At 50.9% G+C, this 14593-nt stretch overlaps 1 protein-coding gene across 6 annotated transcripts in view; it reads right to left on the reverse strand.

Annotated features, from left to right (window-relative positions):
- ETS1 (ETS proto-oncogene 1, transcription factor) overlaps nt 1-14593 on the reverse strand; it is a 69683-nt gene that overhangs the window by 8594 nt on the left and 46496 nt on the right. For all 6 annotated transcript variants that reach the window (XM_021375822.1, XM_021375821.1, XM_021375824.1 and 3 more), the window contains 5 exons: nt 13347-13466; nt 12468-12668; nt 9187-9264; nt 8814-9062; nt 4968-5228 (listed from right to left, as the gene is read on the reverse strand). In XM_021375822.1, the coding sequence (XP_021231497.1) occupies nt 4968-5228; nt 8814-9062; nt 9187-9264; nt 12468-12668; nt 13347-13466 (909 nt within the window). The remainder of the gene's footprint in view (nt 1-4967; nt 5229-8813; nt 9063-9186; nt 9265-12467; nt 12669-13346; nt 13467-14593) is intronic.

Raw genomic sequence — 14593 nt, forward strand, 5'->3', positions numbered from 1 at the left:
AAAAAAAAAAAAAAAAAAGGGCACCTATGCCGTTCGCTCTGCGGTTTGTGGTTCACACCAAACAAAACAATTGGACATAGCAACATCTCCAAAACAGCCCTCGCCCTGGTGATGTGCAAACCCCATCAATGGCATCGCAGGCGCTGGAGTCCCACAGTCCCATTGCTGTGTGGGGATTGTGGGACCATCCTTGCCTCCTCCACAGCCCTTGCCCAGCCTGCTGCAGTCACGCCGCCAGCAAGGGTTTGTTTTGCACAGGTGGCAGGACACTGGAGTGCGGATGGAAGCATCTCCAGAAAGTGACAAAAGTGGGGAAAGACCCAGAAAGCTCCTTCTTGCCACACGCTTTTTGTGCTGCTGCTCTGCCATCCCCTTCCTGGGCAGAGCGGAGCTGCTGTCACGCTCGGGCAGCGTAGCGTGGGGCTGATTTCACTGTCATTTGCACACGTCTGGCAGCTGGGGCTGGAGCACTGAAGCAGCCCCACAGCCCACCCTGCAGCTCCCCACCCTGCGACGTGATGCTGCTGAGCCCCTGCACGGCACGGGATGCTGTTTGCGACATGAAGTCACCCTGCAAGGGCAGGCAAAGCATGGGACTCGAAGTGAGTGAGCGAGTACCATCTCCTGCATCTCACACTGCGTCTCCAAACCCCCCTAAACCAAGATACCAGCAGCTACGAATGCTCACACAGGCAGGATGCAGGAAGGAAGGATGCTGATGTTTCTAGAAAAGCAACTGCACGGGATCTGGATGCCAAGGACAGACACCCACATGTCCGGAGCATGGCAGGGTTGTGCTGGTGGGTTTTGGATGCCCACAGCTGGGAGCTCACAGACTGGAAGCTGCAGGCCAGCAGCACAAAATGAGAAGAAGGGAAGAAGCAGCACACAAACTCTCTTGAAAGACACCCACTTTCTTTGGCATCAGCTCGACTTTCTTGCAAAACAGCAGCTGCGTGCTTTCACTTCTGTCTCACTGATAAGCATCGCACAGAAACGGAGGCTGTCGAAGGCATGGCTTCATCTGCACCACAGATGGCCTGGATGGGGTGGCTGGGTTCACGGGGCACATTTGGGCCATTATCGACACAGTGCCATGAATGCTGATAGCAAAGCTCAGGGCTGGACCCAGGGCACAACCGTTAGCTGTACAGAAGTGGTGCTGGGTGCTCAGGAGATAGCATCTCATCCCAGCACTGCTTCTTTCTTCTCTAAGGGCAGAGTGATAATGAAGATAGCATCAATCTGTGCTAAGAGAGACAGTCAGGGTGTGTGTGATACTAGCTGGGGCGAGGGCATTAACTCCTTCAGTGCTGAGATGGCCCGTAAAGACTTCAGCAACTTCCTAACCTGCCCCATAAGAAAGGACAACTTACAAAGGCAATCCCAGCCTTGCAGCCAAGGCATCGAGGTGTAGTTTGCAGTCACCTCTTCCTGCTTGTCCCTCTCTACTCCCTTCCCCCCTCAGGCCCGAGAGGAATCGCTGTGCTCTGCTGGTTCAGCTCTCAGGAGCAGCAGCTCAGTGCATCACAGTTCAGTGCAGCAGGCAATGCCGTGAGGCGGAAAGCCCCGGCTCACCCAGACGGTGCTGAGCTCCTATGTGCCACAGAGCAACCACCACAGCTTGGCTATGAACTCACGCAGGTGCTTTGGGGTGCTCAAGAAATGCCAAAAGCAGTTCAGCCTGGAGCAGCAATTTGCCGACGAGCACAGGGGCAGTAAGTCAGAACCTTTGCTGGACCTGCACCAGCGGGAGGTCAGCAGCACAAGTAGGTCAGAGCGGTGGAAAATAAATATAGGGCAGAAAGGCTGGAGATCAGTGTGGTCAGACCCACAGCACGGGCAGCACGCTGCTCTGCCACAGCCCAGAGGTGCTCATCCACGCGGCGTCGGCTCTCAGGGAGGATGCGTGTGGCTGCGGTACCCACAGAGGCCGGCGGCTCGGGGGATCCAGCGATGCAGCCCCGTGGGCAGCACAGAGCTCCACTTGGGCTCAGGATGGAGGGTTCATGCAGGCAGCATGAGGCCCTCGCCCACGCCAGTCGCTGCGCTGCGGAGCTCAGCGCGCGCTCGGATGGTTCAGTGTGAGATCTCACACATCTGTCTGCAGAGCAGGCACATCCTGACGCTCGCCCAATTTTAAGGCGTAAGACTCCAGCTGGCCAAACTCCAGAGAGCTTGCCCCCAAAAGAGGTGTCCATGGATATCCCTCCCTGCAGCTATGGAAACTGAAGTTCACCAACTCCGGAGCAGTTACATTTCTCCTTCAAAAAAGATAAGAAAATTGCATCAATTTCTATCTGAGCAACCATGGCAACTTGTTAAATTAGGTCAAGATGTGGGGGCAGATAACGCAGCTTTGAAAAGCTGCTTGCGAGCTGGGTGAGGAACACATCAAACGCAAATGGCGCTTCCGTCAAAATGCACCTTCTCAGCGAAGCACGCGCCTCCCGGGGCAGATAGCATCAGAGATTGCCGCGGCTGCGATAAGGCTGTGCCACCTCCCAGGGCCACCAGCAAAACAGGCCCATGCTGACAGAGCCAAGTAATATTGGCAGGTTCCTAACACACAGCAGAGAGCCCCGGAGGCGATGGACGTGGTGCTCCACACCAAGGCACCGTGGCACGTCTGCTGGGCACTGCGCCGGCTGGCGACTGGGTGCTGGCGTTGGGCACGTGCTCCAGGCGTGCTCTGGGTGACAGATGGAAAGCTGCGGGACCATGGGCTGGCAGTCCCCTGCTCTGCTCCTTTGGAGGCTCCACCTCCGCAGCAGAGCTGCAGGGAGCCCGGACTTCGAGTTCCTCAGCTCTAGCCACCAGACAGCACTTCCTCCCCTGAGAAAAGTAGAAGTAAAGTAAAGCGGAGCGAAAAAAAGAAGGCAGGACTTCTGTCCGAGAGTCCCCACCATCCCGGCTCAGCTGGCCAATGAGAGGTCCAGCACTTCTCCGTGACCAGCCTTGATCGTTTTTGCTTTTTTTTTTTTTTCCAGAAATAAGCTACCACAGAACAGTTTTGAGAAGGCCAAGTTCTCCCACAGTTCGTAATGCAGCATGTTCTCACTCGCTCTCACCGTGACCTGTTTTCACAGCAACCTGGCTTTGCCTTGCACCCGTGCTAGGCTCCCTCTGCACAGAAAATATAAGGTGCTGACAGGTCAGTAGACGTTAAAAAGGGATGGAGGACATCCCTAGAGTCACACATCTGCAAAGCTTGTCAGTCCAAAGATTCCTCCCCACGGTAAATGCAGGCGGGGGCAGTTCCAGCTCCAAATCACTGCTCAGCAGCCTCTGGAGAAAGCAGCACTCCGACCAAAGGATTTCCAAGTGACCGGCGTTCCTGGAAACCTCTAATTTTCCTCTCTGCTTAAAGTTTTTCAAGTGAAGCAATGAAAAAACTTATTGATCATGTCAGAACGCTTGGGCCAAGGGATTATCTTCCCAGCTCAAAGCAGGCTTTGAAATGAGGCAAGGGAAAAAGTTATGCAGAGAAAAGCGTTTGGAAGTGTGCTCTGGCACTGCATAAACCAAAGCCTCACTTTCCCTGTGGCAAGAGCCCAAGGACACACTTTGGGGTGCTAATGCTCCTTGGCCAAGCACTGGGTCTGGCCCCAGCTTCGGCTCCTCGCTGCAGCGGGAGCTGGGAGTGCGGCCTCTCTGCTTCCATGAGCAATAACAAATGTGGAAGGATCCATCCCGCTCGGGCAGCCAAGCTCCTGCCCAGGCACTGGGTGCCCAACACACTTCCACAGCCCCAGTGAAAGGTGTTATCAGAAGAAAGGAGGAAGAAAGAAGTGCAAGCAGCGCTCCCGGGCTCTTTTCTTAGGAACACCAACTTCTGCAGCTGGGGACAGAGCCCCTCCTACCACTCACGCCTCTCCCCACATCCCCCAGCCAAAAGCCATTCAGGAATGGCAGAGCACACTTTTATTTTGCATAGACCTGCTCAAAACAGGCTCATTCAGCAAGGCCGAGTTGAGCTTTCTTTCTAACTAAAGCTATAGCAACAAACCACTTCCTTTTTTACACGTAGCTCCTAAAATTATCTCTCCACCTCTCCTCCCCTCTGCCTTTGCCCCCAACAAAAACTCAGCATCAGCCCAAAGATGAGTTGTGTGTGGGAGGAGATTTCAGGGACAGTCACACCTCAGGATCTGCTCTGAACCATTTGATGATCTTTATCTGCACAACTATTTCCACTGCTTGGCTCCTCCAGGCCACGGCTGCTACCAGCTGGGGAGGAGGGATCAGTGTGAACAAGGCGAAGAGCAGGCAGGAGGCTGCCCTGCAAACATTACCTGTCTTACAGCGAAATGACACAGCACAGAACGACTGGAAAGGATTACCTCGACACTGGCTTGAAGCCTGATCCCATGTTACTCTCCACGAAGAAAGCAGGTGGCCAGACTGCTGGAGGACTATTGTATAAAAAACCAGACTTCCCATGGTCTATCATCTTCTCATCTCTCATTGCAGGGAGTGGAAAATGCTTGGGTCTGCTTTGGCAGTATCCCACCCCTGTCTCGCACCAACACAAAGAGCAAAGCAAAGTTCCTTCCTCCCCGCTGAAAGGGGATAAGATCATTCTGCATCATGCATAGCAATGCTGAAACACAGCCAGTCCTGCCTGAGGTGGGAAACCACAAACAAGAGGCCAGCGTGCTGCATGAAAGTGGCAGTGGGGAAACCAGGGCTCTCTAGTACTTTGCTTTCTCAGCAAGGCTCACCAGACCCCAACTCCTAGCAAAGTCAACAGGTGGCATCCGGTGGAAACAACACACAAGTGCCCTGCGCTCAGATCCTCCGTGAGGGTCAGAGTGCCCACGCTCAAAAGCTACAGCCTCGGGCTGTCCCCATAAACCCTCACTCAGAGCAACCCAGAGCTCCCAGAGGCTCTGCCCTCTCCTGACGCAGAGGCTCTGCACGAGGTGCTGAGCACAGAGGTGCTTTGCTGGGGATTGTGACCCTACCTGTGTAGCCGGCGAGGGCAGCGGCAGGGATGACAGGCTTGTCCTTGTTCATGTCAGCCCGATCTCGAACATAGTCCTTGAAGGTGCCCTTGGGCTTGTGGTTGGGCAGGGCGGCAGGGTAGTCCTCCGAGTCAAAGCTATCGTAGGAGGGGACGCGCTGCAGGCTCTGGAAGGAGGACTGGCTGCTCCAGGACTGCGTCAGGCGGTCGCAGCTGTCGTAGCTCTCTATGCTCTCAAAGGAGTCCTGGCCGCCCAGTTTACCTGGTGAGAAGGAAGTGCAGTGTGAGAGGTGCCCGGCCAACGCAGGGATGCTTTCAGTCAGTGTGGTCGTGAGAAGGATGCTTTGCTTGCCTGCAACAAGGCAGCCAGGCATACATTGCTATGGGGCCGTGCCTCACCATAGAACTCAAATCCAAGCCCTGAAACGAGGATATCTTTATTATATTCATAATTCAAGAGCAGGGCTCTCCAAGCCCTAGAGATCAGGCAGCAGAGCAAGACAGGCAGAATTAGGGGAAAAACCTAGAGCCTTGACTCTCTACCAAAGACAGATGCCCAGGGCTAACTGAAAATTGTCCTCTGTTTCAAAAAGGCAATGGCACAGAAATAATCCACTTCAGACAGATATTCAGGGCCTAAACATGGGCCCTCCAAGGCCTCTTGCTGCAGAAAGATAAGGGTCTGCAGTAATTCCCATAATATAACTGCAAGTCCTGTGTAAGTGCTGCTCAGGCTTATTCAAGGGCACTAGACGCCCGGCTTCTTTGCTTTTCATGTTTGCTACAAAACTATACAGCAGCCTTTTATTGCCATATGTTACAACCGACTTCCACCCCCAAATCCCCAAACAGCAGCAATTTGATGGAGGGAGGGAGCAAAAGGCTGAGAGCTCAAACAGCTATTTTTCCAGTTCTGGTAAGGTGAGCACAGCTGGGTTGTATCAAGGCTACTCTCCAGGGTATTTTTAGTAAAGACCAGAACATGAGAGGCCAGATCCTCAGCAGCACCACACTGATTTACACCCGCTAGGAACGGCACTGTACTTAAAGCAGCGAGCTAAAAAAAGGATACAAAGAACAAACTGAAATTGCTCCCTCTGATCTCCCTCACACTGCCGATTGCTCAACATCTTTACTGACAAACTGAGAGCATAGCAGGATCATTCAAGTTCACTAACTTCCCAAACCGGGCTAAAAACAGCTGCTGGGATTGTGCAAGAACTCCTGGAGAAATTTCCATTGGCAGAGCTGCCCGCGGCTCGGGCCCAGATAGTAAATCACAGGGGAACGGGATCGTGGAAGGACGCTGGCACGCTCCCCCAGATATTTGTTGTGTTGTAGTTCGAAGAGCACTTGCTGCAAGAAGACTTAACTACCGTGGGTGCGGAGCTATGCCAAAAAGGCAGCTCTGCCCCGAGTGCTGGCCTCAGCTGCAGGCATCTCCCTCTTCATCCCACAGAGATGCTCCATCTTCAAGCAAATGAACTGGTCTTACAAGCCTGGGATTTCTAGTTCAGGCCCAGCTTCTCGTTAGCATGACTTCATGAGACTCAGCGTAGCCTGACATCCAACATTCCCCCTTGGATACCATGCTAGTACTTCTAGAGTCCAAGTTTCAAAATGATTCTCCTGACGATATCCACGCTTCAAATTCTTTTTTTTTTTCTCTCTTAGCTCTTTGAGAACTTTCAAAATGCATTTGAACCAATTCCTGAATCCTGCAAAGGGAAAATAGCACAGTTCTGTGCGTGTTCATTAATTGGTATAACCACTTCTCTGAGCAATACCGAGGCACAAGCTCTTCTAGAAAAGGAACCAGCAATCTGCCAGATGAACAGCTTCAGCGTTAGAGCCATGATTTGTGTCATTTCATTGAAAATCCACCCAAATTTGACCTAGCTGTGAGCTTTTGAAAATCATGCCTTGCACCTACTCAGGAGAAATTAGTTAAGGAGTTTGGCAGTCATGCTTTCCAACCAGACGCCTTCACCAATAAGACAGACAGAAAAAAACTCTTGGAACCACAAAATTAACTCCTAATGCCCACACAAAGCAAGGCCAAGTGCGACTGGCTGGAAAATCTTCATCCTGACTTCTCCCTTCCTTAGGTGTTTGACTTCGTGAACGATTAAACTTACAATAGAGTGGGAGGTAGAAATGTCTGTAAATATAAATAAGATGGACTCTGGTTTACATTAAAGCTTCTTTTTACCACTCTGGGAGGATTTATGCCACCCAAAGGCCCTTCTACATAGCTTAAATGTAGTGCCAGTGTGAGCATGGCCACAACGTGCTGCATTTCTCTGACAGCAATCAGTAGTGTTGGCTAACACTGGGCCCTTGATCCACAGCGCTGAGTGAAGGGCTCCTTCTTCCCTCCATGGAGCCTTTTTAGGCTTTCCAGTAGGAATAGGCTCAAGGTACAATTGCAAAAGCATCCCTGAGTCATTGCATTTCAGTGAGAATTCTTAGGAAATCACCTATGTTAAAGAAAGGTTCGAGAAGAGTGAAAGACTCGGATGAAAGAATGACAGAACAGCAACCCCAGAAAGAGAAGCTTACCCAGAGTTGACACTGCTGCCCTTTTGACTCACTGTATCATCCAAGTCACCTCTTCCAACCAGCAGAAGCAGAGGCAATAATACAATTAATAAATTTCCTGTCATTAGCTCTCCCAGCCTTGAAAAAGAATGAGCAACTCCAAATGAGCTCCGCTGTGCAAGACATACACAATGCACACCTGCAAAGGGGCTTTCACAGGGAACCAGCACATCTTCAGCTTTCGGTGCTGGATGAATGGGTTTAAACATTCAACATCAAACCCAGCTCACAGGAACAAGATAGCATAATGAATTTTAGGCACGGGGACACCTGGATTCTATTCAGGACAAGATCGCAGGCAGGTCAGATCTCTTCCCCTTGCCTCAGGTTCCCTACCTGGAAGCTGGAGATAATGATAGCCCTTTGTAAGTGACTTTGAGCTCCACACATTAAACTCTTTCTTTGAATATACACTGTGAGCCAGATCCCCAGCCTCACATTAAGCAATGTAATTACAAAATAGTTGGGCACCTGGGCCCCATGCGTTCAGAATTTAATAATATCAACTGAAAAGGCATTTGGGCTCAAATCTTCAAAAGTGTTTACATGTTTAAAGCCCATCAGCTCAAACAGGGATGAGGTACTCATAACTCTAGAGATGTGGGGTATAGCACAGGATTCAGGGACTCTGCCATTGACCCAACGCATGATACGTGGGTCTCCTAACAAAGCACAAGGCTCAGCTTCACTGGAACAGATCACCAGTTCAAGCAAATAGCCATCAAAATCAATGGAGGTAATGGTAAAGACTTTGGATCATCAAGTGTAAAACCTTTCAGAGCCTTAGACAGTAATTCCTGATGAGAACTTGTGAAGCATTTGTGTTTTTTTGCCTGGTCTCCTAGGAAAACGAGATTTATACAACCACGCAGCAGTCTGTCCTCCCTAATAACCTTAAAGCCTATTTCAGCTTCACTCAGGTTTGACATCAAAGTACAGAGCCAGAAATGCTACATTTTTGCAGATGTAAAAACAGGCAGCGGAGTGGAGACGAGAAAGACCTTCTTCTTGCTTTCCCCAGAGTGAAAGGCAGGAAAGGTTCAAAGCCCTCAGAGGATCTATTTGGGAGTTCAAACCCATTAAAGACACGTGTTGGGAAACAGCTTCATTACTGGTATTGCATGGCACCCTGTTGGCTTTGGTCTCCACGAAGGACCGCCTCCTGCAGAGGGGACGGCAGCACTCGTGTTCGTGTAAGCAGAGACAGCAAGAACCCAAGCAAACCACGAGAGATGCCCAACCGTACCTCGACTGGCACGTCCCATGCACATGTTGTCGGGCGTTACCACTTCTTGCTTGATGGTGAAGTAGTCTGTCTGCAGGGAGTCCGTCTGGACGGGGTCACGCAGGATGACTGAGGGATAGTCGGTCTCGTACTTGAGGGACAGGAGCTCTTCCGAGCTGATGGGATGGAGGGTCTGGTAGGACTCTGTGATGAAGCTGGGCTCGGAGAACTCGGAGGGAGGCACGCACTGCGCGTGCTCGATGCCATAACCTGTAGGGAGGACGAGAGGCTCAGAAAGCAAAGCAAGCAATCCTCATGCGGTGCAGAGACACCTCTAGGAGGCGGCCCTTTTATGCCTGGAAGCACGGTAATGATAACGATAATTGGGACTTACTAATGAAGTAGTCTGAAGTATAGCGGGATTCTGGATACGCTGCACTCACTCCATTTGCTGGGTACGGTTTTGCCTCATCTGCAAAGAGAAAAGGAAGCAGATGTCACATGCCCGTGGACATATCACGCTTTGCGAAACATGCTGTAATGCAGAGAGGTCTAAACTTCCCAAAAGGCTCCTGCCTGGGTTAGACTGGGACATTCAAAGGAAATGTGCAGTTAAGTGCTGAAACGCCACTGAAATGCTTGATGCATTTGGGCTCCTTTGGGAATTCTTGCTGCAGACGCACAAATTTAAACAAAACAAAGCAACAATTCTCTCTACCCGTGGCTCCAGGTGGTTCTGCAATGCTCGTTACATAATTTCCTTGCTTCCTTTACTTTTATCAGCTTCTTTCTTTAAAGGATTGCTTAGCCTGGCTACATGGCTACACGTGTGATCTCATGGCTACACGTGTGATCTCATGGCTACACGTGTGATCTCATGAAGAAGACCACCATTCAAGGAACAGCTGTTTTCCTGGAAAAACACTCCATTTTTAGGCCAGGTAGATGTATACAAGTGGGTACTGTAGAGCAAAACCAGCCCCTACAACCTTAAATCAGTGCTAACTCCCAGTGCACGCAGACAGCACCTTTCACCATTCAAAGCTTCGCCATCCCGTCCATCAACCAGCCCTAATACACACAGAGTATATAGGGGCAGCACCACAAACGTTAACCTTTCTATAGGCGTGGTTCACTGGGAACAAGCCAGCATCACATCAAAGCAGACATGTCCACTTTCCACTGCTCTTTCTGAGCACTTTGCTGCTCCCGGCCTTGGCGCTGACTTTGCTTTCCCACATAAAAGCTGCACTGCTCCTCCCCGACCAGTTTTTCCATTAACACCTTACTCATTCCAGCACGGCACACGGGCAGAGATATCAGCATGGGAGATTTTCTTTTCTTTGCAGAGGGTAACAAAAATAAAACACACGAACAACTCCGGGTTATATTTATTTCTGCTGAGGCTATAGAGAAGCAAACTGAAGATAACGCACGTTCGTTTGCAAGGAGCCTAATTTTGGCCCTCTCTCCTGGGGATTGCAGGGTGGAAAATATTCTCCAACAAAAGGAGGTTTTGTGCAAACAGAGAGACCTAATGAGAAACGCTCTTTTTCTCCCCACGGAGTCTGCCAAGGGGCAGGGAGGGTGACCACAGGGAAAGAGAGCAACCTTCAGCTATGCTTACAGTCAAGCGGAGGGCACTGCTGACTGCTGGTAACTCAAGAAGCTATTTTAGGAAGAAATTTGGAAAAATATGCCCGAAAATACCCAAATCCATGCAGGGAAAAGTCGCCCATCTGCTGCCGTTTTTAAACCCTGAGCAGGCTGCGGTCCGTGAGTCACTCCCTCGGAAAGAGCTCACAAGGGAGGGGTGTCAGCAGCAGGACAGCGGGGTCACAGCCCAGCGTGACCCGGCTCCAGTGGTCACACCACCGCAGGTAACGCCAGGCACGGCGGGGCCAGCCACCACCCTCAGCATCATCAGGTCTGGGTGATGAGGGCGGGTGTCCGGGTGGTGGGGCGAGAAGTGGGGCTGGTGAACTGGATGCTGCGGGCTCACCCATAGGGTGGCTCTGTAGGTGAGCCTAGGGGATTGTTGATCCCTTCATGCTTCGCATCTCCAGCTGCAAAGCGGAGGGAAACATCTCATCTCACACAGGGAGAAATGTGCTGTGCAACACCCGCACAACAGAACCTGGACTTGTCTGCGGCCTGAAGATGTAAGAGCAGTAAGATGAGTCTCATGACTTACAGGGACCAGGAATTAGTCCTTGGAGTGAAGCTGGTTATTTCTTGGAAGCTCTTCTCAGTTACTCTCCAAATACTTTACAGATATTGCCCCTCTGGGAAATGTGTTAAGAACCCAACATCCAAGCTAAGGCTCAGACAGCTTAAGCAAGAAGTGATGAAGTCACCAACAAAGCTGAACACAGAACGGGGATTTCTTGGTTCCCAGAGCTATGTCTATGGTGTTGAGACAAAGAAATTCTGTTTTATTTTTTTCCACCCTTTTGGAAGAAAAGCTGCAATAGGTACAAAAGATCTCCACTTTGTAAAAGCTGTTCTCTACCTCACACCTTTTGCATCCTCCTGACTCCAAGTTCCTCTCCATGCCTTGGGGAACCTGCAGGAAGAACAGAGCTGGGAGCAGACCCAGCCCAGTCCCTCCCCAGTGGGTTGCAGGAAGGCAGAGCTGTGTTACAACCAATGGCTTATAGCAAATAGAAATAGGACTGACCACAACGTTTTGCTTTGTTTGGTTAAACTGCATGCTGTTGATATAAGCTCTCATTAAAAATCATGCAGAACGAGAAGAACTGAACAGATCCAGAGTCAAACAAAGAGCAGAAAAACAGCCTGTCATACCCTGACCCTGGGAAGAGCCATGTTTACCTTCTGCAAACCACAGGTAGCAGTAAAATTAGTAATCAGCAATTAACATCCATTTGTCAATGGTTTCCTGGAAGGCATAACTTTGCCCCCCCTCCCCTTCCTGCCAGCAGCACAGGCCTACGGTCAAGCACGCAGGGTCAGCCCAGCAGAGCTGGGGGTGTTCCAGGATAGCACGTAGCTCTGCACAGAAACGAGCTACAGGAGGACCCTGACCTGCTGCTGCTCCTCCTCGTGATTCCATTCAAGGTCTTAAGATCCCACTCCTCAGGAACCATCCCGGCTGGAAAAAGCTGCACACCATCACAACTGACATCTAAAATCACTGTGTGACACCCCCCGGCCCCTCGCCAATAAACAGGGACAGGTTGAAATGGGTTCTACCATCCTCTCCTGCGTGGGACACGGCCACGCTTAACTAAATGCCATTACGCTCGTTAGACAAGAAACAAAGAAAAGCCGCTTCCAATTGCAACTGGGAAGTCAGCGTGGGATTCTGGTGATGTTGTTGTACCTAGCTGCACCGGAGGAAGTAGTAAAATTCGCAGCGGGAGCTAAACGAACTGAGGAAGAATGCTTTGGAAAATCCCACCACCACTTCCAGGCAGGCAGAGCGTCCCTGCATGAACAGGGTGTTCCCTTCCTCTTTCAACAAGTGCCAGGATTTGCGTTGCCCACTGCTGGCTGCGATGCCCATTTGAAATCTTACGGGAAAGCAGAGCTTTCAAAGCTGCTTTTACTGGGATTGCAGCCCAAGTCAAACGTCATACTCTTTGGAAAAGCCCCATAACCACAGTAGCCAGGAGCACACGAAGCATCCCCCTTGGAGACTCCAGGACTCACCTTTCTGCAAGATCTCCAGGTGTTCCCAAAGGATATCTCCCACAAAGTCGGGCGCTAGCTCCAGGAAGCACTCCTTGCCCAGGGCGCAGAGGGCAGCTCCATTCATGCAGAACTTCTGGAAATCCACTCCCTTCAGGCTGAACTCGTTCACTGCCCACATCACCCAGTCCCGCACGTGCGTCTCTGTCCACTGCTGAGGGTCTGCACCAAGGGGTTGCAGAAAAGATCCATTAATGAGCAACTAACAAGGGGTTGTTGAAGAGGTCTGTTAATGAGCAATCACAAGCCTTTTCCCCAGGAAAACAGGACACCAAGAGTGCTACATCTATCCCTAAGCACCTGCACAGCCTCATCCCCTAGAGACTGACAATCTGCTGGCAAAAAGGCAGTATGTGGTGGGGGAATACTATACCCAGAGTAAGTTTGGATCAGCCCTATTTGCAGACATATTTCATAGCAGGAGTGAGCTTTGGGACTTATAAAAATCCTGGCAGTTCTCTGACCCCTTCTCCCACCCACCCCTTCATCTTGTTGCTTTCCCCCTGTTATCAGCCTCTTGTAAAGCGTCCCAGCTGCTTCCCTGCGCAGTGGATGCGATTTGCAAACACAAGTCTCGCAGTCTCAACAAAGTTGCAGAGCAGTCTGGCAGCAGAGGTTATCTCACTTTGTTAGCAGGACAGACAGGCGCAATCTGTCAGGCGGGTACAGTCTGCAAGTGGTACTGAAAGGTTCTGCCTGTATGTCTGGCTTCTTCCAGCTTAAATTACCAAGAAACAAGGCAGTACCGCAGGGAGGGCACCAACTGATGCTGTGGGGAAGGGCATCGTGGCAGGGGGATGTGTTCTCTGCGCTTAGCGCGGCTGCACAGCCATCTCGTACCTTTGGGGATTCCCAGCCGTTGCTGCTCCTTTGCGAAGCCGCTGAAGGTGGCTTTCAGTGCCTGAGACATCATCTCCTTGCTGCTGGGGGTTAACAAAGGCACATCTGCACATTCCATATCTGAAAAGGCCAGAAGAGAGAAAAAAGACCATAAGGGCTGGGAAAGACAACAGAACGCGTCGCACAGCCCACGGAACCGTCAGAAAACAAGCAAACTGTTTCTTTGCTTCTTTTGAAGTTTTTCACACCCAGACGTTCCAGCCCTAAACCTAAACCCCGCAAGTCCATGGGCAGACTTGCAGACAAGCCATGTCTGGCAAGCTCAGCTACACGGTGCACGTGGTCTGCCTGTGAGCCAGCCACGAATGTGCTGCTGGAAATGTGACGGTGATATCAAAAAGCATCACAGACAACAGCTCACCCAGCATCATCACCACCCCAAGCGGCTTCTGAAGCCTGCGAGGTAGCTGGGCCGTGAGTCCTGCACAAGGGTGAAGAAGAAAGCTTGAAGGAAAGCATCTCTGAATGCCTGCTCCATCCCTGCGCATCCGGGCCCGAAGCGAGAGGAAAAGTCGTATTGAAGAATCACAGGCAATCCCGGAAAAAGTAGGGCCACAGCAGGATGAGGCAGGATGAAGAACCAGCAGAAAACCCATTCAAGGATGGGAGGGAAAACAAAGAGCTGGAAAATCCCACATGAGCGCAGAGTTACATCATGCAAGGCCCAGGCGCTCCGTGAGTCACCGAACAATGCGCAGCCGCCCCGCGGGACGCGTGGGGCCAGGCCAAGGGCCTTGGAGCCAGTCCTGATGAGAAGCAAAGGTCTGCCTTTCTTTCTTCCCTTTCGCTAATTTATTTGGAAGGAGGTGGTAATTTGTAGCCAAAGAGTTCCATAAACAAAAGCGACCATTTGGAAAAAAAAAAAAAAAAACAAAAACCAATCTCCATCCGAATAAAGGTTTGGCTCTTTTTCACATACTTCAAGCATTCCTGAAAACCATCGTTCGCGGCGAAGGAAAGCCTCAAACATTCACCATCTCCAACAACTGAACTTTGTCAGGCTCCTTGTAAATCCTCTGCCGGAGGCCGGCCTAACCCTGCAGCCTATTGGGAATTCTTCAATGAAAACTGTTCTCAGTGGAAAAACGACAACGAGCGCAAACTTTTGGTGTTTTCATCACAGCTGCATGTGCATGGCAAAAGCCCCAGTGCTCTCTGTGCTATGGAAAGCCACCTCGGCTCGCTAT

Source organism: Numida meleagris, chromosome 23, assembly GCF_002078875.1.
Source record: "Numida meleagris isolate 19003 breed g44 Domestic line chromosome 23, NumMel1.0, whole genome shotgun sequence".
NCBI classification, from domain to species: domain Eukaryota; kingdom Metazoa; phylum Chordata; class Aves; order Galliformes; family Numididae; genus Numida; species Numida meleagris.